Here is a 27,538-nt window from a genome sequence, read left to right as displayed (position 1 = left end):
AAGCATCATCTGTGTATGTTAACCTGATGCAAAATATTACAGGTCTTGAACTTAAGCCATAAAAAGAAAGAAGCATTGAAAGAGATATTTGTGGGAAAGTGCAGATAAGATTCTAAAAGAGTGGTATTAAATTGCTGAAAGTGTGATGTATGATGAGGTACTCAAGCTACGTACACAATCATTAAGCCTAACTGAGATCTCCCTATGAATTGTCTGCTATTCAGACTTAGGATATCTGTAGCTTTTGCTTACAAAGAGTTGAGAACAGTATTACCTGAAACCCACTATAAAAAAAAAAAAAGGGTTAATTAATGTTATGTCAGGGTCACTAATTCCTTGGGAGTGGACAAAGACAAAACAAGTCTTCATTGTGCAGACTTAAAATATTCATTTATGAGGAACCTTATTCAAAAAATTTGACTTAAAGGTAGCTGTAACTAGTGTGGATATTCCATAATGCAATTTTAATCAGTCATATTTTCCTATATGGCAGAAAAAACTTCCTGTTGCTGAAGGTATTTTTCACAACCTGTTTAAACACATTCCTTAGAAATAAAAAACACAGAGAAACAATGATCTACAATGCTCAATCCAAGGGCCAGAGTGTTAGCCTTGGTACCTGGGCTGTCACCTCTCCAGCTGCCCAGCTCCACAGGGACTCCTGGCAGCTTCTCCTCATACTATGCCTTACAGTCTTCTCCACCCTACAAAGACCAGAGCAGTGTGTGTGATGGGTGCATTCATTGCACAAGTGCCTCATTTCATGGTCATGGAGGGAAAGGGCAATGAGAGCCAAGGGTTACAGCTGCTCCTAAAACAAAGAGATGCTCAGGTTTCCAAAGTGATTCTAAAATGATAAGACCCAAAAAGAATAGGAGGGAGGAGTTCAGACAGTGGAACAGGGCTCTGGGACCCATATGCCAAAGGACCTCCTCAGAAGACAGCACTACCCTACCTTTGGATTTATGTTAATGGACTTAGAAATCTGCATTACCAGCAAACAAACATCTGGTTGAATATTTGCATCAATACTGAACTTGGTATAAGGTAATATACTAAGCTCTCTGTCAAGGATGATTAGTGCAGCTGAAAGCCTGAGGGAACACCTTGCAAAGGTTAGAGTGTACTTGTGGTGACATTTTCAAATGCAAACTCAACAGTTATGCACCCTTCAAAGCTGTGTCTTCCTGCAAACCCTGCAACAGAAGGAGGAGCACATGAAAATCAGGTAATTATAGCCTAGGGGCCCATTATATATGATAATAATTTCCAAATCTGTTTCTGCAGACAACCCTTCTGCAACACCAATGCAGGTTTTGCTGGGCACTATTAATTCATGAATATGTTGTAACTCTGATTGCAAATCCTGAGGTTACTCCTCAACCATTTATCCAGGTAAAATTCCCGTATAAGCCAAGAGAAGGTTTTGTACCAAAAGCTATTAAATAAAGCTGCTCCCCCACGTTTTCTGCTGGAGACCCCACTTTTTGGCCTTTGACTTGTCTCTGTAATATTAGCGTTACTTTTCATTTGAATTTCTGGAGGACTCACAACGCTCATGGAGCTGTCATACAGGGCTCACACCAGTGACTGGCTGCTCCACTACGTCTCTATATTATTTCTCCTCCAACCTAAAAAGTGGGAATATTTTATTTCCTGCACTGCAAAAGATACAGGTGATTTTCTTTTTTATAACTCAAGGAGGACCCTTTGCTAATTCTTACGGACTGCTGTGAAGTCATCAGTGACTGAGTAAATGAAGCTACATTCTAAAATGTATTTTTGGTCATTAATTTTGTCAAGGAAATAATAGTTTAGTTTCCATCGTCACGTACTAGTGAATGAAAATAGCTAGCAAAAAAAAATAGGTCTGATTTCACCACAGAAAAAGAGAAGAGACACTCAAAGAGACTTACTGGGTTTGTAAAAGCTCCTACCTGAGTTTTACCATTCTTTTGAAATGAAGGACAAATCTCTAGACCCAAGCATGGGCATTTTGAATCTGAGTACACACATCAGAACTGAAGACCTTTCATTACACAAACCAATAACTTCCAAAGGCAGGATGAGAGCTGGGATCAAAGACTCTGAATCTCCAGTGCTCATCCAAGACTGAGTAAAGAAAAAGATGTATTCTATGCTTCATTATTTCACTCTGTTTAGATTCCATAGATTAATTTACAAGAACTTCACTCAGAGACACAAAACAGAGAAAAACTAAGATGGAAGCATTAGGGGTCTACTTCAGTTAACATTAATTCCTCACACACATTCTGGATTTTTACATGCTTACCTGTAGTAGCACTGGAGACTGTTGGCCACTGCTGATCAGGCCCTCCTGGTCCTCCACGAAGGACTCCTGCCTCCTCCACATGTACAGCACTGAATAAGCATATATCATAGTTAGATTATACAGTTCCCAACTGCCCTGAGCTTTATAACTATTTCCTTTCTTGCTGCTCTTCAAAGGTCATAACTATTTGTCGGTGTGCAACTACTACTATAGTATTGCAAAATGCTAACAAATTCTGCCGGAGCACAGGAGAACTAGTTACTTTGACCTGATGAAATTATCTTTGATTTTTTAATGAAACACAGTTGTGGCATAATTTATAAAATATACCTGCAGGACATAGCTTTCACTGACTGGAAGTCACTTACAAGGAAGTTACACACCTTCTTTGCTGTTATGATGTATTAGCATTAAAGCAAATAATAAAGAGTTGTTGGAGTTAGTTCTGTCCTTCTGTTATTACGCTACTTTAGCAGATCCCACCTTCCTGGGTTACTTCATGCTTCTTGTGAGCCATTCAGAAAGCAAAATACATTTTTCTCAAATGCAAAATCTAACAAGGAAGGATGCCCCAAAACAGGCTCACAGCTCTGTTATCCTCTGCTCACCTCTGCTGCAGTGAGAAAATTCTGAGTCAGGTGGATGCTGATCCAGTCCTCAGCATTGGCATAGAGCACTCTGTGATAAGAATAATTTTAATTTTTCTGGACCTTGCTTTTTTTCCTTTTAAAACCGGAATAATGATCATTCCCTTTCCGTTGTGTTCCCAGACTCTGTCTGCCCTGCTCATGTAAGTGGTAAGTTCCTTAAGGCAAGGCTTGTCTTTTGCTATTTGTGTCGGCTTTGTGTAGCACCATCTGACCTGAGAGGCACTGCCACACTACAACATTAATAACAGATGCTGAAGCAATGCCCGGTTATAAAAATAAACACATGAAAAATACATTCATGACCCTTGTGTACAGCAAAGTGCTGCACACAGGCAGACATCCATTAGGGGAAGATGTAATATCACATAGTGGTGTGCTCGCCCTCAACCTCTTTTCTCCTTCCATCACTTGCAATACAAACACATTCCACATCAAAATTTCTTAGAATTACTTAGAACCTTCCTTATTTTATACACCTATTTTCTATCAGATAGTGAATTGTATATTGCAAGAGATAACAGGGTTGAAATTTCTCTGGGATCATTAACGTAATAGGTTGTTTTAACATTTACTTGAGTATCTTTTCTTTTAAGAAAATCTAAAGAGAATAAAATTAAGCCCACAGCAGTACAGAAAGACTAAAAATGAGAAAAAAAGAAAGAAAGAAAGAAGGAAAGAAGGAACGAGGGAAAGAGAGAAAGAGAGAAAGAAAGAGAGAAAGAGAAAGACCACACAAAAGGGAGGCACAACAGGGAGAAAATAAAGCAGCTGTAAGCTCATGTGGAAACAATTTGATTACCATCAATTCCCTGAAGTACTGACCAAATAAACACTTGTTTCGCTTATAAGTTCTGACAAGATCATAACACAAGGTAGTACAGCTGTGAGTGAGTGATTTCTCTGTTTATTTATTGAAACCTCTGAGAAAGTAATCGAGATGGGAATCAAAATCCATGTCTTCTGTGTAGCTACAGAATATTACCAGTAGGCATGCAAGGCAAACTCACTGGTATTGTTACCAGGATCACAAAGAAGCACATGCCTAGAGCAATGGACAAGTGAAAAAGCTGCTTAGATTTCAAACCTGGACTTCATTTTATTTACAAAATATTTTCCTAGCAGATGCCTCAGAACCAATCACACTTCTTTTGTAAGAAGCATTGTTTCCCCCCTACCTTTTCGCGCAGTTGCAACAGCATTTGGGGTATGACTAATATCTTGCTGGTAGGTTAATCAGGGTAGGAAACTGATAAACTATCGGGAGTTTTTGGTGTTTGATTCAAAAGAGTTAACAAACTATTTGCCACTACAGACATAACAAAGTTAACCATAATCAAAATCAGGTCCTTTTCAAGAGATGCCACTTTGTTCTTAAAAGGAAGAGTTGAGTGAGTAACAGCTGTCAAATGAGAAACATTTTTTAGGAACAACTGTACCTTCCATTTTGAGGAAGCAAAGAGATTATTGCAGGAAAAAATTAATTAAGTAGAGGAGAAGTTATTGACATTAAACTTTATCCTAGTACCTAAAGATAGACATTATAGCCAGCTAAACTGCTTGTGTAAAATCTCTTACTTTATCACTCCTTAAAATGACAAAGTCTTGAGCTGCAGCAGCTTTTGTTCACAGTTCGAGGACACTCGTTTCATATTACTCAGTCACAGAAAACCATTAGCCTTTTTCTCCCATTACACTTATTTTATGCCAGGTTTTAGAAATTTTGCAGGTTCCCTGTGTTATTAGTATCTCAGCTGAAGCTATCAGTCTTACACGAACCTTCAAGAAACCTGCCTTGGAACAACCACCCCATGTGGAGATCAGAAGTTGGACGTGGTCATCTCCACTTTGGTAAATTCAACATCTGGCTCCAGTCAGGGACAAATGTGTCCCTAATGTAAATGGAAGGGCTGCACATGCCCAGGGACTTGACTGAAAGACAAGATGCACAAACACATTCTGCATTGCCTGGGGCTAATGAGAAAGGTTAATTCCTCTCACACATCTTTGCAGCTGGTGGAATCAAGAATTCTCAACAGTGTCTGAAGACATAAACTCTTTGAAGACCATTCTCTTTCATAGTCAAAGTCTTAGACAAATATATCAAGATAAACCAACCATGGAACTTTGAAATTTCCAGCATTAGCCTTTTTCAAATTCTGATGAGTCCTTTTTTTTTCCTTACACTGAGTCTTCAAGGACTAAGGTACCACACTCTATTAAATCTCTCATCCATGTCATTTAATTTACTTCCTACACTCCACTGAAAAATAATGGATCCCATGATAAAGATCACAAATGCTATTTCAGGTTAGTCATGGGTTTTCTGGACCTAAGAAGAAAATAACTAAATAACAGAAAGTAAATTTAACAGTTGCCAAATCATGACTGCAGTTTCTGTATTATATAATCTTCTTCCCCTCCATTCTTTGCCCACTCAGATGAACAGGAATTTGAACAAACCTATTAATTTACCTAGTCCTGGCTGCAAATACTGAAAGCCCAAACAGCTGGTTCAACTATGGTTTGTATGTGGTGAAGCAGATGAGTTCCTGGTCAGAAGAGTCATCAGCTTTTAAAAAATAATAATCAATATGCCAAGCTGCATCTGCCATTAAAAGGTTTAAGTTTTTTGACATGTTCTTTTGAAAAATCTTTCTGATTTCAAAATGCTTTTTTTCAGCCAAAGTAGCATCTGAAATTCTCATTCCCCTCCAGCTTCCATCAGGCTGTCAGAAATGAGAAGCATTTGTAACGGAAAATTCTTAGCTCAGTGTAAAATATTGAAAAGGTGATGTGTGGCCAAGCCAGTGATCTACATTTCAGCATTCCTGCAATAACAACACTGAAGGGAGACACAGTGGACAGATGAGCAGGAAGAGACCAGAGTCGTTAGCTGAAAGGAATAAACAAGTTTTAAAGGGAAAAAGGGAAGAGAGAGGCACATACTTGGCAGACCAGAGGGGTAACAGGAAAGAGGTAGAAATGGAAGAAACAGAAGTGGAAATCCAGGAGCAGGAAGCACACAGGGAGCATCCTGGAAATAAAGTGTACTGGGAGAAGGGGCAAAACTGAGGACTGTGCATCACATTGAAGGTCTCAGCAACTAGGTGGAATTAACTCAAGAATTTGATGACCAAGGTCAAAACATGAGATAAAAGAAAGGGATTTAGCCTTACATGGTCCTTGCAGATTATTTCTATTTTAGTATAGCGTCACTGCACTGCATCTACATGAGAAAGCTGGCATGATTTCTTTCTCCAGCCTTCACTGAGCTGGTAGAGATACTGCAGCTTTAAATAATGATTTTAGTGTGCTTTATGGGGATGATTTTTTCCATTATTACAAGAGGCTGTGAACCAAATCTCTATGATGCTGTACTATGTAGGCTTAGGAACTAGTTAAACTGCTTATGACCTTCATTTTGGTGGTTTATCAAATCACTGATTTGAAGACTAATTTTCATGAGAAATGTGGCTGGTCTGCATTTTCCCTATTTTCTTATTTAAATATATTATACATATTATCACAGTGTTTCCTTGACTTAGATATGGTTCTTAGGGCTGGTATTTTGATACATAGATATTTCTTGTTTTGAAAGCTGGAATTATGAAATTCCATTGAAAATTGGTTATTAATTAAAATGAATATAAAGGATAGAGATGTGCACAGCTGCATTTTCTAGATCCTTCCATTTTAAACACGTGCAGCATTCCTCAGAAACCAAGATCCCAGTTTTGTGCTGTGGGTTGCTAATTAGTTATTATCTATTATAGCTTTAATCAATAAACTGCTAGAGCTAAGCTAGACCAGCGTTCTCTGCTGTTATTTGTAAATTAACCTTCAACAGTCTCATAGAAGCAGCACTTTCAGCCCCTGCACATTCTTTGCAGTGACTGCTTGACAAGTCCTAATTAGACCCGTTTTCTGTAGATAAGGAAGGTCAGTTGAAGAAGGTGAACAGAAACTCACTGACATTTAGGATGAAATTGTTCTCCATTTACAACCACAGGATAAAGATATATCATATGAAATACATAATACCTGAGGTCTCATAACTCTCAGAGTTATTTTCTTAGGCTCTTTCTCTTTAAACTGAATTTTTAGAAAAATACTTCTGAGGCCAAGAGCTTTGTAACAGCCCTGTGGCCCCTGTGAGCTTTTAATGGAGTGTTATGCCTGCTGCATTTCAAGAACAGTGTCTGTTGCAAGAGTGAGTTAACCTGAAAAAAAATCGCTCATTCCTTCTGTGCTGATGTTAAATGGTTTAAAGACACAGACAGATCAAATGATGATTCCATGAAAAGAACAACTTTTTGTTGTTCTGCAGTGTGGCTTTCTGTCCCCCCTCATCAAAATCAATTACCAAATCTCAGAGTGCCAATCTTCTTTCCAGTGACCTATGCTCAGTAGTCTCTTAAGAGTCTACACTGTGCCACTCCCAATGATACCTGCCTCCTGTAGACCTGCTAGCATCCTTTTCCAATTGCTTCCCTCTGCCAGATCATCTGTGCTCACCTTCCTATTCCAAGATCTTTTCTGGTGTCCCTCCTAATTCCTCAGATTTCTCTGCTCATATCTCTCCTGCTTACACTAAGGCCACATCTCTCATCTGGGCTCTTCTCAGACTCTTCTCATACTGTTCCGACAGAACTCTCTTATTCACATAGGATTTACTTGCTTGACATACAAAACCATGGAATTACGTATACCACAACTTACACTAGGTAATTATAATAATTTCTTCTCCTATCAAAGAATTCTTGGACATTCTTATTAAAGTCCATCCAAGCATTCCCTTTACCTTTCTTCACAGCTTTCCTACAGTCATTCCCTTCACAATACTCTACCCAAAACCAGCAGTACAAAATTTAATAGGAAGACTGACTTTGCCTTTCAGATAATTCTGCTTATTTGCCATATTCATAGTTCCTTTTCATTTAATTTTCAGTATTCATCACTTATGCTAAAGCCCACGCCCCATTGATGGACCTCTTCTGCATTACAGCTGATTGCAGCAGGAACCATCAAAAATCTATTCCAGAACAACTGCAATTCCCAGAATAAAACCTAAGGGTCTCTATAGTCTTTCAGGACAGGCTGAGATTATATGGGCATGGAATACCCCTAGCTAGCATGGCATGTGTAAAAAGGTCACGCTTAGGCAGGAGGTAAGGAACAGCAGGGAAAACTGAACAGAGGAAAGCTGTGATAGACACAAACTTCAGAGGACAAACATTGAAAGAGTCAGGCTTGGAGTGACAGCAAACAAGGAGCTATATACGTCTTTGTATAAAGATTTTATATATATACAAACATACATATATATACAAAAATATATACACATACATATATAGCACATAGAGTCCTCTTCAGTCCTAGAGTTGATCTGCAGGTTTCTTGGTTATAATATTGCCCTGCCTTTTCAAGTAGCTATGAAACCCACAGCCAACCTGTCTCTCTTGCTTATTTCTCTTAAGGAATAGCAGCCAACTTTACTACTGCTGTTTAGTTGGCCAGTTCGAGGGATAAACATATGCATCATAAGTGTCAAGCATGGAGGACTGCCTGTGTTGAGGTCAGTAGATTCTCACACAATATAATCACCTTTTTTGTAAGAGCACTTTGAAAAAACAAGGCTACCACTCCTCCCCAGAGAATCACCTGGGAAAAGGAAATAAAAATGACAGATATATTTAGTTACCACTGCAAAATTAGAAGTATAAAATTAGCATATTTTAGGATTGCATTTGCCTATGTGACCTTAATTCAGTCCCTCGTGCATATTCATAAGGCTAGACACTCAAATCCTAGCCTCCTTGAAGTCAGTGGAATATTTGCCATGGACTTCAGAGATGCCAGTATTTCACCCACAGTCTTCAGCTACATGCTTCCAAATTTCAGATGCAGATTTTTCCATGAGGTCCTTTCCTCTTTTGTTTACAGAGTTGTCTGAATGCAAGTATTTTTTCCCCCCTATATATGCAGTGTGTGGCCCAGTGCCTTATTTACTGTACACATATAAAGCCTACATTAAAGAGAGGATTTTAAAATCTTCATGGCTGCTTTTCATCACAAAACCTTATCATTCTCCTGAGTCTTATGTATGCTATGAATGCATCTTTAGACTGTTTTGTGAAGCATTTGTATTACCAGTTCTGTTTTGTAGACTAGAACACAAGCCTAGAGAAGTACGAATAGATTTGTCTAATGCCCACTAATTCTAAGCTCTGAACTATAGGTCTGCATAGGTCTGATTTATTCAGAATCCTCAGTGTTGTACAATTAGAGCAAAGTTTCTGTTCATCTTGGCTTCTATTATGAGCTTCCACCATTTCTGCAAATCAAGCTCCATTTATTCCAAGTTTGGCATCCAGGAGACAAACTTCACCTTCAGAAAGTCTGATATAATCACCGAATCTGCCAAAGGATATGGAGCAGAAAACAGAAATCTGTCTGCATTTCCTGGACTCGCTATATAGCATGTGGGGGACAAATGAGATGCCCCAGAGAGCTAAACCCAAAGCTATTCTCTACCCATAGGAAGCTTGAGCCTTCTTGTCCCACCTCACTTATGAGTATCCTGACTACAAACCTACAAACTCTTGGACTAGGGCATAAGAAAATGCAAAGACAATTAAAAAATGCCAGATCAAGATTCACTGCCCCCTGCACAGGTAAAATATGTAATGAAGTCAACAGAAGTGCTGTCAGCCAAATGAAGACCAGGTTTTGCTTGGGCAACAAATATTTGCTGAAACATCACGTGATGTTCGAGTACAGCTATGCATTAGGAATTAAGGATTTACTGATTTAACACTTGACTTGTTCATCCTTCTTAAAGTGTTCCTATGACATCATCTTTGAATGCTCTCATTGATTAACTCTCTCTGCCTCTGTGAGGCATCTTGCCCATGGCTTTTGTGGATTGTTAAATTAAATGAATGGTTTAACGACAAACTGATTTGGATTAATCAATTGACTAAAACAACTGCATGAAGAATGTGTGCACAGAACGGGCTTGAAAGTGGTTTCCAGTAATCAGAAGTCGAGACCTGAAGCTGCCACAGGATGCTGATGATAACAGGGATAACAAATAGCTAATCTTGGAGTTTATCTGGACCCAGGTGCACTCCATTCATATGCAAATGATGTATCAGGAGCAAACGCATTTGTTGACTCAGTTGACTGCAATTGACCATAATGAGTTGAATCTCTTCTGAAAAGCATCATCTGTGTATGTTAACCTGATGCAAAATATTACAGGTCTTGAACTTAAGCCATAAAAAGAAAGAAGCATTGAAAGAGATATTTGTGGGAAAGTGCAGATAAGATTCTAAAAGAGTGGTATTAAATTGCTGAAAGTGTGATGTATGATGAGGTACTCAAGCTACGTACACAATCATTAAGCCTAACTGAGATCTCCCTATGAATTGTCTGCTATTCAGACTTAGGATATCTGTAGCTTTTGCTTACAAAGAGTTGAGAACAGTATTACCTGAAACCCACTATAAAAAAAAAAAAAGGGTTAATTAATGTTATGTCAGGGTCACTAATTCCTTGGGAGTGGACAAAGACAAAACAAGTCTTCATTGTGCAGACTTAAAATATTCATTTATGAGGAACCTTATTCAAAAAATTTGACTTAAAGGTAGCTGTAACTAGTGTGGATATTCCATAATGCAATTTTAATCAGTCATATTTTCCTATATGGCAGAAAAAACTTCCTGTTGCTGAAGGTATTTTTCACAACCTGTTTAAACACATTCCTTAGAAATAAAAAACACAGAGAAACAATGATCTACAATGCTCAATCCAAGGGCCAGAGTGTTAGCCTTGGTACCTGGGCTGTCACCTCTCCAGCTGCCCAGCTCCACAGGGACTCCTGGCAGCTTCTCCTCATACTATGCCTTACAGTCTTCTCCACCCTACAAAGACCAGAGCAGTGTGTGTGATGGGTGCATTCATTGCACAAGTGCCTCATTTCATGGTCATGGAGGGAAAGGGCAATGAGAGCCAAGGGTTACAGCTGCTCCTAAAACAAAGAGATGCTCAGGTTTCCAAAGTGATTCTAAAATGATAAGACCCAAAAAGAATAGGAGGGAGGAGTTCAGACAGTGGAACAGGGCTCTGGGACCCATATGCCAAAGGACCTCCTCAGAAGACAGCACTACCCTACCTTTGGATTTATGTTAATGGACTTAGAAATCTGCATTACCAGCAAACAAACATCTGGTTGAATATTTGCATCAATACTGAACTTGGTATAAGGTAATATACTAAGCTCTCTGTCAAGGATGATTAGTGCAGCTGAAAGCCTGAGGGAACACCTTGCAAAGGTTAGAGTGTACTTGTGGTGACATTTTCAAATGCAAACTCAACAGTTATGCACCCTTCAAAGCTGTGTCTTCCTGCAAACCCTGCAACAGAAGGAGGAGCACATGAAAATCAGGTAATTATAGCCTAGGGGCCCATTATATATGATAATAATTTCCAAATCTGTTTCTGCAGACAACCCTTCTGCAACACCAATGCAGGTTTTGCTGGGCACTATTAATTCATGAATATGTTGTAACTCTGATTGCAAATCCTGAGGTTACTCCTCAACCATTTATCCAGGTAAAATTCCCGTATAAGCCAAGAGAAGGTTTTGTACCAAAAGCTATTAAATAAAGCTGCTCCCCCACGTTTTCTGCTGGAGACCCCACTTTTTGGCCTTTGACTTGTCTCTGTAATATTAGCGTTACTTTTCATTTGAATTTCTGGAGGACTCACAACGCTCATGGAGCTGTCATACAGGGCTCACACCAGTGACTGGCTGCTCCACTACGTCTCTATATTATTTCTCCTCCAACCTAAAAAGTGGGAATATTTTATTTCCTGCACTGCAAAAGATACAGGTGATTTTCTTTTTTATAACTCAAGGAGGACCCTTTGCTAATTCTTACGGACTGCTGTGAAGTCATCAGTGACTGAGTAAATGAAGCTACATTCTAAAATGTATTTTTGGTCATTAATTTTGTCAAGGAAATAATAGTTTAGTTTCCATCGTCACGTACTAGTGAATGAAAATAGCTAGCAAAAAAAAATAGGTCTGATTTCACCACAGAAAAAGAGAAGAGACACTCAAAGAGACTTACTGGGTTTGTAAAAGCTCCTACCTGAGTTTTACCATTCTTTTGAAATGAAGGACAAATCTCTAGACCCAAGCATGGGCATTTTGAATCTGAGTACACACATCAGAACTGAAGACCTTTCATTACACAAACCAATAACTTCCAAAGGCAGGATGAGAGCTGGGATCAAAGACTCTGAATCTCCAGTGCTCATCCAAGACTGAGTAAAGAAAAAGATGTATTCTATGCTTCATTATTTCACTCTGTTTAGATTCCATAGATTAATTTACAAGAACTTCACTCAGAGACACAAAACAGAGAAAAACTAAGATGGAAGCATTAGGGGTCTACTTCAGTTAACATTAATTCCTCACACACATTCTGGATTTTTACATGCTTACCTGTAGTAGCACTGGAGACTGTTGGCCACTGCTGATCAGGCCCTCCTGGTCCTCCACGAAGGACTCCTGCCTCCTCCACATGTACAGCACTGAATAAGCATATATCATAGTTAGATTATACAGTTCCCAACTGCCCTGAGCTTTATAACTATTTCCTTTCTTGCTGCTCTTCAAAGGTCATAACTATTTGTCGGTGTGCAACTACTACTATAGTATTGCAAAATGCTAACAAATTCTGCCGGAGCACAGGAGAACTAGTTACTTTGACCTGATGAAATTATCTTTGATTTTTTAATGAAACACAGTTGTGGCATAATTTATAAAATATACCTGCAGGACATAGCTTTCACTGACTGGAAGTCACTTACAAGGAAGTTACACACCTTCTTTGCTGTTATGATGTATTAGCATTAAAGCAAATAATAAAGAGTTGTTGGAGTTAGTTCTGTCCTTCTGTTATTACGCTACTTTAGCAGATCCCACCTTCCTGGGTTACTTCATGCTTCTTGTGAGCCATTCAGAAAGCAAAATACATTTTTCTCAAATGCAAAATCTAACACAGTAAATTTTTTGGTGTCACACTGTGAGCATTTGGCCTTGAAAACACCAATTTGGGTATTAGCCAGCACCTTATATGGAAGAAAAAGAAAAATTCCAGTACTTTTAATGCAGAACTAGGTACATATTTGTGTTCAATTCTTTAGAGAAACAGGATTTTGTGCCTGTGTCCCTGCTTCTGCTCATCTGCTTCTCAGCTCCCTTCCACACTCCCACTTGAACTTAATGAGCAATTTCAACCAAATGTCACAAATGTACCAAATGAGCAATTTCAACCAAATGTCACAAATGTACCAAATTTCTACAAGTTCTATTAAAAATCAGCATTTTATTAAAATCTTCATCTAGGCAGGTCACATAGGCTCAGAACCTGACCTTTCAGGTATGGATGCGGGCTGCCAATGCGAGAGAACAGAACACATAATTTCACAGAAAGGCTTCACTAGCTCCCCTGCTCATGGGATGAATGCTTTAAATGAACTCTGACTTTTCATTAATTGTTCAAGTAACTTCAGGCAAGATCTTGAACTCTGTATAGAAAGGAACATGGATCCCACATGATCTCATTTAAATACACAAGAGCAGACCTGAGCTCAGGTAGGCAAAAGAATTCTGGCTTCAGGATCCCAGTCTCCAGACTGTTTATTCATTTTGCAGTAAGCAGTCGGGGATTTAAAAAAAAAAAAAAATCCAGAAAAAAAAAAACCAGCAAGAATATAAAAGAAAGAAATCAGTTTGCCCAAAACCAATTTGCCCAAAAGGCCACAGAATCAAGTTTGCTCTTTCTTCCTTTCCTTCTGGTCCCTGAGGTTTAGGTTCCTTTTTACACAGCAGCCCAAAGTTTGCTGGAGAGGTACAGTCTGCCTTCACCCACATGAAGCACAGTCAGGATGGACAGTTTGAATCTGGGTTTTGGGCTTCAACTTTATGAAGACTCTTCAGCTCTATGGATAAAAGGGGATGTCTACAGCACCATGGTCCCATGGCACCAACAGTTTGGGGAAAAGCATTACCATCCTGCACTTTATAGTGCCACTAGGAACTACTGCAGCCTTATAGTTGCATCTAAACCTGTAAGATAGTTTCATTAATCATGTCAGACTATACCTGAATATATAATCAGTTTTTAAATCTGCTCAGGAAGGGAGAGCAAATATATTTTATTTAGGCTTTACAAAACCAAATTTATTATAATCCCCCTTTTCCAGGTGTACTGAGTAGCAAATTCTAGCAGAGACTGCTTGTGATGTTAGGCAGAGGACTTTCAAAGATGTCTAAAGAGATTTGGACACAGCCTCACTTTTCCTTCTTTGAAAATCCATCTCATATCTTCAAAATGTCCTTTAAACTGCGTTAATCATCTTGATTGCACCATGTGGTTAATAAACTGACTGCAGGAGCAGCATTCTTTTATAGTAAGGAGACACAAGAAGATGGAAAATGCATCAATGCTGCAGACAACACACTGAAACATATCAGCACAGATGATTACAGGGAGGTTTAAAGTAAACAAAAAGTGTATAATCACTTAAATAATTCAATAATTAGAGCAATTATGCCTTGACAGTCAATGTATAAAAAGGCAGGAGGTTAACACACAATAAAAAAGGACAGATCTATGGTAGAATAGAAATAGCATAAGATGCAGTCAGACCAAATTTGTAACACTTGGAGACTAGAAGTGACAGCAGCAGAACTCAGGTGCTTTCCATCCCAGATATCATCAGTCTGGGACATCAGAGGACACAGACAGCTTTGTCCTTTTCACAGAGGACAAAGACAGAATTCCCCTTCATGTGGGGAAAAAAATTACATACCTTTGCATTCCTGCCCTTAGGGATGCAGAGTAGCGCCAGTCAGGATTGGGGTGTTTTGGCTGTAGAAACAAAAGCCCAGGATAAGGTCGTTAATTTATGTTAGACGTGCTGAAAAGTACATGTATCTGGCTAATTTTGCCAGAGGAGTCTGTATGGAGCTACTCAATTTTTGTAAACATTCAGAACTGCCAAATCCTTCTACAAATCTCAATAAACTTTCAAATGGACACACAGATAATGACTCTGTAATAGAGAAACTAGTCTGCGTCCCAAGGCCTTTGGGTTTTCCTCTGCTGGTGATTTCTCATAGCAGGGAAATGGCTGGACTGAGAGTGGGGGAAAACCCCTTTGCTCTTTTTTGCAATGGGAGAGGTGCAGAGGTGATCTCTGTGGAATGACATTTAATGCTGGAAACTCAAGGACAGTTATTTTGTACATTTATCAATGTTCTGGACATAGGGAATAAAAACATCACAAATCCATAAAACACATTGTTTGATTACCTGGTAAGCTGAGGAAACTCGAACTCCTGCATTGAATAGCATCTGCCCAAGGACATATAAAGTACAGCCCCCTTTGAAGGGGACATGCAGGTCGGTCTGTCTGCTGTGAGGTTTCTGCTGGCATTTAGTGTGCTGCAGAGGACTGCACTGGATAGTATCAGATTTGCAGACTGCAGCAAGTCTTTTATCAAAGGCAGACGTGCTCCTTCATAATATCAAGAACTACTACATTCTCCATATTCATGAGAGGGCAATAAAAGGTGGAAGGGGAAAATAGCTAGCAATACCCTTTGACCAACAAACTTCAGCATATGCTGACCTGAACAAATGGCTTTCTACATAAAGAGATAATGAAGAAATCCTGTTGATCAAAAATTGCTCCAGAAAATCTCTTTTGCATTGTCAGGGGACCATCACATTAATTTTCAACTACAGCGGTGAATGCAAGCTCAGGTCCTTTAAAATTAAGCCCTAAGGACATAACAATGTTTTTCTCAGGATTCTCATGACATTATTCTGTAGATGATACCGCAGCCAGAGCTTAACTTCAGGCACCTTAATTCAAAGAGAGAACTTATGTCCAGAAACATAATGGACTACATTCATTCCTGGTGTGCCTTGTACAGTGCCAAACACACAAATAATATATGACAGTAATGGTTTAATTCTCTTCAAACTATTGGAGACAGATCAAAAATGAATTTAGTTCCATTACTTGAAAGATAAAAGGAAAGTGTTGAATGGTCTGAATTATTTAACACCAACTCTTTCCTCTTGAGGTTTGGTGTATGCTCTTCCTTGGATCAATAGGTTATATTCAAATAAAAATGGTGCAATTACAACTTACACTATCGCTCTATCACCATATTTCCCAGGTCCAGCATCACTCAAGAGTGAGAAGCTCTTGGATGATGTGCATCCTAGAATTCTTTATGGTCTGAGTTACACAAAAGGGAGGAGGCTGCTGTTAGCAACCACACATTAAACATCTGTGTTAGCAATTTCCTTCCCATTTAGTCCCCTGTTCTCTGGCATGTTCAGGTTCTGCTGAGTTTAGCAGAAAGTGGCTTGACAAGGAGCCCGTTATGCACAGTTCCAGTATTTTCTGATTCATTCCATTCTGGCCCCAGTCCCAGTGATGTCAAAGCAACTCTGAAGTCAACCATGTAACAACAGTCAACAAAAGAGGGTACAAAATAATACACACTGATCAGACCCCCTCCTGAGTTCACCTCTCTTGATGCATGAAGGATGCTGACACCAGATTTGACTTTTCCTCTGCTGGGGATTTTCTTATAGCAGGGGAACTGCCAGGCTATGGGTAGGGGGAAAGCCCCTTTGCTCTTTTTCTGCAGTTTGAGAGGTGCAGGTTACTACTCTGTACAGGCTTATAGGCAGTGTGAGGACGAGACATCTTACCACTGTCCCAGGCAAAAGACAGATGAAGTTACGTCAAAGAGCTGGAAAAGTCTGACACGACTTGAGTAGGAGTGGGAAAACAGGAAAACGGCCACTTGCTCACATTATATAGACTTTTGGTTTTCAGATGAGAGCTTTCCAGCTCTTGGCTAGAAGACAAAAATCTATGTTCTATTGCAGTAGGAAGTTTCAGACACGAAATCATAAATAGGTGATAATGGCAAGAGAAACTCATCAGTTAGAAATTCATCATTCATTCACTCCACATGCATGGACAAACTTCCACCTTGTCAATATAACAGAAACAGCAGCAATTAGGAGATTACGGTATTTCCAAAGGTTACTATCAAGAAGCTGTGGCATCTTGCAGCTACTCTCAGTTTTATGTTTGCTATTACTCTTTAGGCAGGGCTGCAGTGCTGCTCCCAGACAGGCAGAAGAAGGAAGGAGGGGGCAGGATCAGAAAAATGTACTCTTGAGATGGAAAGATCTATTGCCACAGTTGACTTTCAGACACATTCAAGGATGTTTTTTTTTATTTTTAACTGAAAAATTCAGTGTCTGGAACTTCACTACTTTTTGAAGTCTTCACAGGAAAAACAGGAGGAGCAGGCAGTTGGGCAGCAGCCTGCCTTTCTCCAGACCTATTCTCACTCAGTTTTACTGTGTGCACTGCCTGACTGGGAACTTTCAGACCTCAGCAAGAGACACGTGCTTGTCCCACACTTGTATTATCACAGGTCAGCATCCCGCAACTGACAAAATCGGTGAAATCCCAATTTTGTCAGTGTAACTGGCTTCTCCTTTTTGTTCTGTACAGCCTGTAACACTTTAAGATCCTTCATAAGAAAAAGCTGTTTCAATACACCTTTAAATGAGATTGGACAATTAAGAGAAAAAAAAAAAAAAAAGCAAAAAAGCATGAGTGGTAATAGAAGTGACAGCACAGTTGAAGAGGGAAACCTATTCAGTAATATCATCCCCCAGCTCAGATGCAGCAATACTCCTTCATATAGATCCATCAGGCATTCACAGTCTGTGTGTTTGGGTTGGCTGATATCTCTGGCTATGAACAACCCACCTCTACCAGCCCACCCACTGAAACCCATCACCTGTGCTGTCACACAGCACACAATCACTGTGTTGTGACATGATATGGCCCATCTCAAAGTAGAGCAGTGCCTTCACCACTGTCCCAGGGGCCAGGAGCCTGCACAAGAGCTGTCAATTGGCTCCTCTGCAAAGTCCAGTCACAGGCTTTCCTGTGAGAAGAGTAACTGTGTCATCAATCAACACCACCAGGACAAGGTACAGCTGGCCAGCATGAGTACAGAGGGGAAGCACAAAGAGGAACACAGACTCTGAAGTAGTCCAGATGCTTCCCAGTTGCACATCCCCGTATTCTCACTATGTCACACAATGCTGACGAAGATATCATTGTTCCTTTTACGTCCCCAGCTCCCAAGTCATTACAAGATCCTGTTTAGCACACACCAGCCCGTTTTACTAACTTTACAGTAATCTTAGTTTACGATTTCCCTCAGAGATTTTTGGAGGCTATGTATCAAGTCCAGTGGTCCTGTACTTACCCCTCATCTGTGGAGGTGAAGAAAATCACACAACCCAGAACAGAAGAAGTCAAACATGCCCTGTTTCTCCCATCACCTGCTTCTTCTGATTTAGTAACAGCACACCTCATCATATTTGTGAAAGGAGTTAAAATCTACCCAGGTGCCTATAGAAGTGGTTGTCACTGCATCAGATCAACACCTCATGCCAACAGTTTGCTCCTACTGATTCTTCCAGGCACTAGGGTTACAGTCTGCTAACTGCAAGAATTAATGTCACTAGTCATAAACAACCAACCCTATTTGAAAGTCTAATAAACAAAGTGAATGTATAATACAAAATGGAGTGACATTAGTAGCTTAGTAGCAAAAAAGTTCATGCAAAATTTCACTTTTTTTTTCACATTGCACAACATGGGTTAGTTTAAGAATCATTTCACTGTTTCATGGAGAAAAAAATTAAAAACACATTGTTACAAATATTTTGCTCAGTCCTCTTTTTAACTAGTACTTAAACACAGTAAGATTTGTTCCTGGGAGAGAAGGAATTCCTAAAATCACTTAATGTTGTCCTGATCCCATATTCACAAAAATCAGTGCAAAGCCTGCTATTGACTTCAGGGGGGTGTTAGAACAGGGCTTGCTTGAGGTAGGGAAGTGTGAATCAAACATTTACAAACAATTATCAGATGATGAGACTACTAAAAGTATCCCAGTCCATTCCTATTTCCACACAAGCGCATGACAGAATGACATAAGGTATGTTTATCAAATATATCTGCTTTGAAGCAGTAATAAAAGGCCTTTTAAAACCCCTGACCACATACAGCTCTGCTTATTTTCCAGTGACACGATGCTGACAGATGTGGGAAAACAGAGGCTTCTACTCCTGCTTTCCTTCTGTAAATGTTTAGAATTAATTTGATGTGGAAAATAAACTATTTATAGTCTGAACATGTATTTATCATACAAGAAATCAGAATGGAAACTGGAAAAGGGCGTAATTAGAAGCCCTAAGATTCTCTTCCTGTCAGTGTTCATTTGCATTCCTTACTCTAAGAAAACTAAGGTGAATGGAACAGGCAAGTGCTCCTGTAAAGTGTATTTAATGACTTCCAAGAGAAGAAAAACTTGTCTGCTTAATATTGGATGCAAATTTCTGCTGGCACAGCAGTAAGCATCAAACCAAGAGTCTGACTGCCCCGAAGCACAGAGCACTGTCCCTGCTTAGCAGAACAGGATCAGATACTGCCCCTGAATAAAAGAACAAACATTTATAGTTAACCTTTACAATGTCAGTGAGGCTGGAGAATTTCTTAAAGGCTTAAGTTCTTGAACTGAGATTGTAAGATATTCCACCATTAATACCTTCAAAGCCTCTGTGAGAAATCTCTTGGAAAGACTGCTCCAGACAATGCTCTGGGTTTACTAGATTTAGACAGTTCAAAACATGCTTGTGTTTTAAAGTGGTATCAAGATGTGTTCAACTCAATTGTTTGGGTTTTTTTCCATGTGTTTAGCAAGCTGGTTTTGAAGTACAAAATACAGAGGAAGAGCCAGAAGCAGAGCAAACAGCTATAAAACTCCAGTGAATCCCTGCACTAATGTTCAGGTTTTGTTCTTTCTGCACAATGCAAATTTATTTACGAACATCGCATGAAACATCGTATTTTGTCAGTCACATGTGTCACCACACAAGAAAGGGTACAAGGAAATGTATAATCAGAAGAGCTGATATCTAGTTCTATCAGGTACCCGGACTGCCCACTCATCATTAGGAATGTGCCAGGCTGCCTCCTCTGCCAAAAAACTCCAGTTAAAACATATGTTGGTTTGATTATTATTCCCTGCATTGAAGGAAAAAGGTTGTTATGAGATGCAAGACATAAAAACAAGCTTAACTGCACAGAACATAAGAACAAGAAGGGAAAGATGGAAAGACAAACCAAAGACCAGACACTACTCAGACATCACTCAGCATCTTCACAGGCATATGAGGAATTACAGTACTCTAGATTACAGTACTGAAACCTTTCCTGAAAATGACAGATCACTGCAGCAGTGACCAGTAACAAAATCACATCTTCACACACCCCCTTCATATCTGCATCCACCTCTGTCTCAAAAGGCAGGAATCCAGGCTGCCCATAGCCTTGCACAAGGCCAGCAATGAAGCCACAGCATTTTGTTATCTCTGTGCTTTGCCCAAGCTGCCCGTCTGGTCACCCTGCAGTAGTTATCAAGCTGATGAGAGAGCCATACCCATTAATCCCTTGTTCTGCTCCTTATCATCAGACTCCTGCCAGCAATAACTGTGTCTAAGCTTTTCAGTGCAGCTGTGTTAGTACATTTCTTCTTTAACAAAACACATTTGGTTTGAGATATTCTTATAAACCTATAAAGGACCACACAGGCAAGCAGGGTGAATTCAGATGCACAGGCTGCCTTGCAGACACAAGCTCCCATCAACCATCACAACACTGGCAGTACAAGTCAAAATAGTCACACAGGAATCAGTGCTTCAACAGATACAAAGAATTTGCTACCAAACACTGGGTTTTCCGGTTTTCCCTTCCATTGCATCCATCTAATGACCCACAAAGTCAGTCACAACTTAATATAAAGTAATTATTAACATCTTTGACCTTACTAGTAAATATGAAAAGGACTAAGGCCTTATTGCATCAAGTGTTACTGAAATTAATGCCAAATAACTTTGAAATATTTTTCCTCTCACTGGATAACAACATTTGCAAAATATTTGCCTTCATGAGACCCTACATACGATACACAAACATAGAAAGCCCGTTCACTTGGTCCCATCCTCATCACAGAACAACAAAGATCAATCTCCAAAAGCTGGGAAAAAAAAAAAGAAAAAAGAAAAGGAAAAAAAAGACCTGTTCACATTGCCCAAAAGTAAAATACACATCAGAGATTAACTTTGTAAATCAATGCAAGGACAGAGATGCCTGTTGCTATGCTTCACAGGTGAAGGAATAAGCATTAAAGACTGATTAAAAGTTCACTTTAAAAGGAGAAACACAGTTCTCTGAAGATCTAGTAATAAAAAGATCATTATCCTTATAAAGTAGAATTCTCTGTTGCTAAGCAATGGATGGCATTTTCAGTGCATAGTCTGAGCCTGAAACAAGGGAAAGACAAGATTTTATAGTGTGTAATTAGCTAAGAACTAGTAATTAGTGAATGCCACTGCATTCACCCATTTTCTCATGTACACCCGATACTGATGCATTTTCATACTATGCACAAGCAAGGCACAATTTAAGAAGCAGAGACCTAAGAAAAGAACTTGTGACAAGTAGAACTTGTCAGAATTTCATGTCTGTTTAAATCATACAGAACTGTTTGAATAATTGATTGCTCTTTTGGATTGTAACTCCGCACAGGTAGGCATTCTTTAGTTCCTTCTATACATCTCTACTTTTGTACTGCAGGTCTGGGCTGGCTTTGCTGCCACTGCCTGATCCGTGCTGCTGCCTCAAAACTTGCTAATTCATTGCATGTAATGGACTGATTCCCTTAAATGTGATAGGAATCTGTCTGTTAAATTAATTTCCTACTGGTCCTGCATCCAAAGTTAGCCATTTTTCAATTATTGCTTTTCTTTTTTCCCCACAGAAAATCAGCTGTAAGGTGTATATTTTATTCTTTGATTCTTCACCATACATACTTACAGAGTATGTTTCATGTTCCCTCCTATATCAAACAGATTCCAGGTGTTTTATTACACTCAGAAAAATTTTAGGGTACAAAAACTGTGTAGAAGAAGAAAATATACTTCCTTCATGCCCTGTCACTGTGATTTATAGAAAAGCACTGCATTAATTTTAAATGGATTAGTTTTGAATGGATGATTATTACTCTCTAAAAGCATTTTTATGGAAGACTTGCTAGTCTTTAAAATCCGTGCACCTTTGAATAACTAAACAACAGTTGCAAAAGATGATAACATCTTCCCATGTGAATAAATATAAAGAAAAAAAAAAGAGTTAAAAAGAGATAAATTCTGTGGCAAGAATACACAAGTCAGGGTCCTTTCTATCCCACTGCAGTTACTCCCTTAGCTTTCCCATGGAGGCATTGCACACTTTAATGCATGAACCCATCTTATGTCTGCTGCAATTGTAGGGTACAAACAACACACAGTAATTGCAAAATTTTCCTTTTGTGAACCAGAATTAGTCTGTCCTCTGAGTGCTTCTAGGTTTAATCACATTATATGTAGAAAGGAAACTGTACAGAGCAGGCAAACCGCACCGCACACTAACAGCAGACTGCCTGTATGCCAGCATAAAGCAACCATCAATTCTTCACTGTAGGAAAATATTGAAAAGGTTAATACACTGCTGGACAAACCATAGGCATTAAACCATTTTCAATAGCAACCCAGCAGGTTAGAAGCTGTCACATTATAACATAACAACAGCAACTTGCTGTAATTGTCTACAAAAATGTCACTGGATTGTCACTGTCCAGAAAGCACAAAATGCAACGTTGGGTGGAATGTTATCAAAGGAGGGATTGCAGTTTTCAGACAACAAAAATATGCCCATATTAGTAAGCAAAGCATATTATTGCAATGATCTAAATTCAACAGCTTGGCCTAGGGATGAAATCAACGAAGTAGCAAACATCTATAACTGCCATAAAGTAATCTATTGATTTCCAGGCTAATCATTTTTTTAAAAATTATTTTCCTGCAATATTAGTTTTAACATTAAAACTTTAAGACCACATGTGCCATGCCCTAGCACTCTGTGGCAGCAGGCAATTTTAGATCTGTAAGAGAAAAGGGAAGGAAGCAATACTCTATACAGCATATGCTGCAAAAATGAAGTGAATTTCAAACAACAGACACATATACTGAACTTACCAAATGGACCCTGAAACTCCCAGCATTACCTAGAAACAAAATGCCTTGCACAGATTAGATTACTCAGAACCACGTTTCATAGCTGTGTGTCAGTGGGCCCAAAAGGCAATATGCTTAACCTGAGTTTTCCAGTTTGAATCCCTGCCTAAGTATAGATTTGCTCAGGGCACGGTGCTGACCATTTATCAATGTAGCCTCACCTCATTAGGAGTAATGGAGTCATTTTTAAGTATGATCAGGTTTTGTGCGCTCTGCCCACTCTGTCCTGTCAGATGCCTCTCAGTCATCACTGCAGAGGGGCCAGTAGTTCCTGTTGGGCCACAGGTATTGTAAAACATAAAAGTGTCACTTCCTGATCCTGCAGTTAGGCATGCCTTATAGCAGTAGGTCTTAGTGAGAGACCCATTGCCCCGCACTTCAATGAAATGGGGTTGTACTTTTAAACCGTGGGGCAACCTGGCATCGATGTTGTTGTTGGCCTGCTTGTACAATTCAGCAGGGCACCGTTCTCTGACCCCACAGAACCCTGCACAGCAGGAGTCCCCATACAGACTGTATCTGTAGCACTTGATAATAGTAAGCCCAATGATTGTGAAAAGGAAAACGAAGGAGATGGCGCTCAAAGCGATAATGAGATAAAGAGTGAGCTCTGAGTAATTGCTTGGACTTTTAACATGCCTTCTTGTATCAGGGATGATTTTCGAAACTCTGTCCACCACGGCAACAGTGATGGCTACTGATGAGGACATCGGTGGGTCTCCATTGTCTCTCACCTCCACCGTCAGGTTGAAAGTAGGTGTGCTGTCCTCACCCAGTTTGCGAGTAGTCCTAATCTCCCCAGTATGGAGCTCTACCCTGAACAAACCTGGATCTGAGGTTTGCACCAGGTGGAAGAACAACCAGGCATTTTGTCCTGAGTCTCCATCAATGGCTATAATTTTGGTTACCAAATATCCAGCATATGCCGAGCGTGGGATCATCTCCAGGGCTGCTGAAGTGTTGGTTGAGGTAGGATACAGAATCTGCGGAGCATGGTCATTCTCATCCACCACATAGATGTAGACAGTGGCAGTGCTGCTCAGTGGTGGGATCCCGGCATCCTGAGCCTGGACAACAACCTGAAACTCCCTTAGTGTCTCATAGTCAAAAGACCTGACAGCATACATGTTGCCGCTGTCAGATTTAATGGAGACATAGGAGGCAACAGGTAGCCCTTCAATCTCCCCATCTAGTAGAGAATAGGATACATAGGCATTTTCGGCGACATCTGGGTCAGTGGCTTTGATAGTGCACAAAAAGGCTCCAATGGGGTTGTTCTCAGGGATGTAAACTGAGTACACAGGTTCCTCGAATCGCGGAGGATTGTCATTGATGTCAGAGATCTCCACGTGGATCACCTTCTGGGAGGAGAGGGGGGGGGTCCCAGAGTCAGTAGCCGTAACTGTGATGTTGTAGGCTGGTGCTTTCTCATGGTCCAGTTTGCCCTGCGTGATCAAGGTGTAGGAGTTCTTGAAAGAGTTAAGTGTGAAGGGGAGGCCAGGGGGAATACGCAGAGTCACTTTCTTGTTCAGCCCTGAGTCCTGGTCAGTGACACTCATCAGGGCTACCACAGTTCCTGCCTTTGCATCCTCTGGCACTGGGCTGTACAGGGAGGTCAGGACCACCTCAGGAACATTATCATTGGCATCTACAATGTTGACCAACACTTTGCAGTGCCCAGCCATAGAGACAGGGCCCTGATCAGTGGCTTGCACATAGATCTCATAGGAGGAAGCCTCTTCATAATCCAAGGTACCATTAACCCGCACCTCCCCTGAATGTGGGTCCACACTAAAGAGCTCCCTCACCTTCTGTGGGGTGTAGCTGCCAAAGGAGTAGATCACATCCCCATTGGAGCCCTCATCGGGGTCTGAGGCATTGAGTTTGACCACTAATGTGCCAGGAGGGGAGTTCTCCAGAAGGCTCACAGTGTAGGTGGAGCGGTCAAAGGCAGGTGGATTGTCATTGGTATCCACAACTCGCACAGAGATTTGGGCTGTACCAGACTTGGGGGGGTCCCCACCATCCACTGCAGTGAGCACCAGCTGCTGCAGGGCACTCTGCTCCCGGTCCAGCGGCTGCTGCAGCACCAGCTCCAGGAGCTTGCTGCCACTCTGGAAGCCTTTAAGGTCCAGGGCAAAGTGGCGGTTGGGGCTGAGCTGGTAGCTCTGCACAGAATTGGTGCCCACATCAGGGTCCTGGGCACTCTCAATGTGGAAGCGGGCCCCAGGCACGGCAGACTCACTGATCTCCAGCAGGTAATCCTGGCGAGGAAAGCGCGGCGCGTTGTCGTTGATGTCCAGCACCTCCACCTCCACGTTGTGCACCTCGATGGGCTGCTCGATGACCAACTCCAGGCTGAGGAAGCAGGCAGGGCTCAGCTCGCAGAGGGCCTCGCGGTCCATGCGCTCCCGCACCAGCAGCGCCCCACGGCCCAGCTCCAGCTCCAGGTACTGCCGGCCGCTGCCCGAGGTAAGCCGCGCTCCTCTCGCCGCCAGTCGCCGCGGATCCACGCCCAGGTCGCTCGCCACGCTGCCCACGAAGGCGCCGTGGGGCAGCTCCTCCCGTACCGAGTAGCGGAGCTGCCCGCCCGCTGCCCGTCCGGCGTACAGCCCCAGCAGCAGCAGGCCCAGCACCACCGCCCCACCGCGGCTCCGCCGAACAGCCGCCGCCATGGCCGGCGGGGGTGGGGAGCTGCCGGAGCCCGGAGCCGCCTCGCCCGGCCCTGGCCCGGCCTCACTCCCCGCCGCCGCCCGGTAGCTTCATGCAAGCGGCGAGCAGCAGCCGCCGGCCGCCTCCGGCCCCGCCGCCGCCCGGTCCATGCTTGCCGGCTGCCCGAGGCGGCGGCTCCGACCTCTCTCCCTCCGGCGGCTCCGGGGAGGAGAAGGAGAAAGAGGAGGAGGAGGAGGAGGAGGAGGAGGAGGAGGAGGAAGGAGGAGGGACCGGGACTCGCCGGATCCGCTTTCTCCTGCTCCAGCTGCTGCGCGGGAGGAGGCGGGGGAGGACGCTAAGCCGCGGCTGGCTCCGGTTCAGCACCTGGGCAGGGAACAGCGACACGGCCGCCGGCGGGAGCCGCCCCCGCGCCCGCTGCCCGCGGAGCCCCCCGCTCCCTGCCGGAGCCCCCCGCTCCCTGCCGGAGCCCCTCCGCTGCCTGCCCGGCCACACCGTCCTCACCCACGTGTTGCGGCCCCTCGGTGAGCCGGGCCCCTCGCTCCCCGTGGCTGTCGCTGTCGCTGCCGAGCCGGGAGGGGGGCGGCTCCAACGCCTCCGCCGCCCCTCGTCTCCGCCCCGGCTTCGCTGCTGAAGCTTTTGGGGCGCGGGGAGGAGGATGGGATGGGGGGCGGGAGGAGAAGGGCCGCAGCCCGCCTGCACTTCTGGACCTGCTGCTGCAGTGCTAAAGTACATCTGCTTGCTTGGGAGGGTTAAATCAGCGCAGGGCTCCGAAAAAAAACGGGCCTCCAGCCAGGTCTGGTGCCGTCTGTGCGTTGCTGCAGTATGTTTGACGACCTCTTTCTCGGAGACCTGCCCTTCTGCTCCCTCGGAGATTCATCCTTGCTGCAGCACCGTCCCTCTGCCCAAGCCCTGCGGCCCCCCCTGCTCCGCTTCCACCCTCCTCCTGCTCAGCTCTCTCTCGCCCTTGCCGTGCCCCGAGAGCAGCTTGGCTGGTAGAATTCTGCAAGTCACACCCATGAGTTATGAGCATTTAAGGTGGGCTTCAGTTTCTCATCCAATGCAACAGACAGGCTCAAAGTGATCAAGCACAGCTGGAGAGAAGATGTAGCAAAATCTGTTTTCCAGTTACAGTTTTTTCCTCCTCTACCCTTGTGATGGAGAACTGACAAACAAGATCATGAAACTGAACAAAGCCAGCACTGCAGGTGGGGTGCTGCAGCCACAATAAGTTTTACCCCAGTGCGACAAATCCCAGCAAAGTCAATAAACTTAAGCATTCATTCATACAACACCTAAGTCACGAAGCTGACATATTTAATGACATAAACCACAGGACCAGAAAGGCCCTGAAAGATTGGACCAGATCATCTTTGAGGTCCCTTTCAACGTGACATTCTGATTATATGACATAGTCGTCCAGGGGGGCAACTATGTTCTATCTACCAGACAGTGCAGAAACTGCTTCTCTCCCTCTTATTTTTTTCCTGGCTTGTCCCACAAAGTCTTTGGAATAGCCAATGAATCCTCACTGGATTGAGCTGGTCTGTCTAGGAGAGGGGATGACCCAAACATTCAGCTAAAACCTCTTTCATTCCCCTCTGTGGGCC

At 42.0% G+C, this 27,538-nt stretch overlaps 1 protein-coding gene and 1 long non-coding RNA gene across 2 annotated transcripts in view; both read right to left on the bottom strand.

Moving 5' to 3' along the window:
- The window catches only part of LOC106894290, a 36,025-nt gene extending 33,641 nt beyond the window's left edge, over positions 1–2,384 (bottom strand). Inside the window, exon 1 of the long non-coding RNA XR_001413242.1 lies at positions 2,294–2,384. This is a non-coding gene — a long non-coding RNA (uncharacterized LOC106894290). The remainder of the gene's footprint in view (positions 1–2,293) is intronic.
- An 8,896-nt stretch (positions 2,385–11,280) lies between these two features.
- LOC106894287 (protocadherin alpha-8-like) overlaps positions 11,281–27,538 on the bottom strand; it is a 61,422-nt gene continuing 45,164 nt past the window's right edge. The window contains exons 5-7 of the mRNA XM_014952893.1: positions 14,833–14,891; positions 12,458–12,546; positions 11,281–11,360 (exon numbers count right to left, since the gene is read on the bottom strand). Of these exons, the coding sequence (XP_014808379.1) occupies positions 11,281–11,360; positions 12,458–12,546; positions 14,833–14,891 (228 nt within the window). The remainder of the gene's footprint in view (positions 11,361–12,457; positions 12,547–14,832; positions 14,892–27,538) is intronic.

Source organism: Calidris pugnax, unplaced genomic scaffold (genome assembly GCF_001431845.1).
Source record: "Calidris pugnax isolate Ruff unplaced genomic scaffold, ASM143184v1 scaffold131, whole genome shotgun sequence".
NCBI classification, from domain to species: domain Eukaryota; kingdom Metazoa; phylum Chordata; class Aves; order Charadriiformes; family Scolopacidae; genus Calidris; species Calidris pugnax.
The sequence above is the reverse complement of the archived record's forward strand: the minus strand, read 5'-3'. Positions and strand labels throughout refer to the sequence as shown.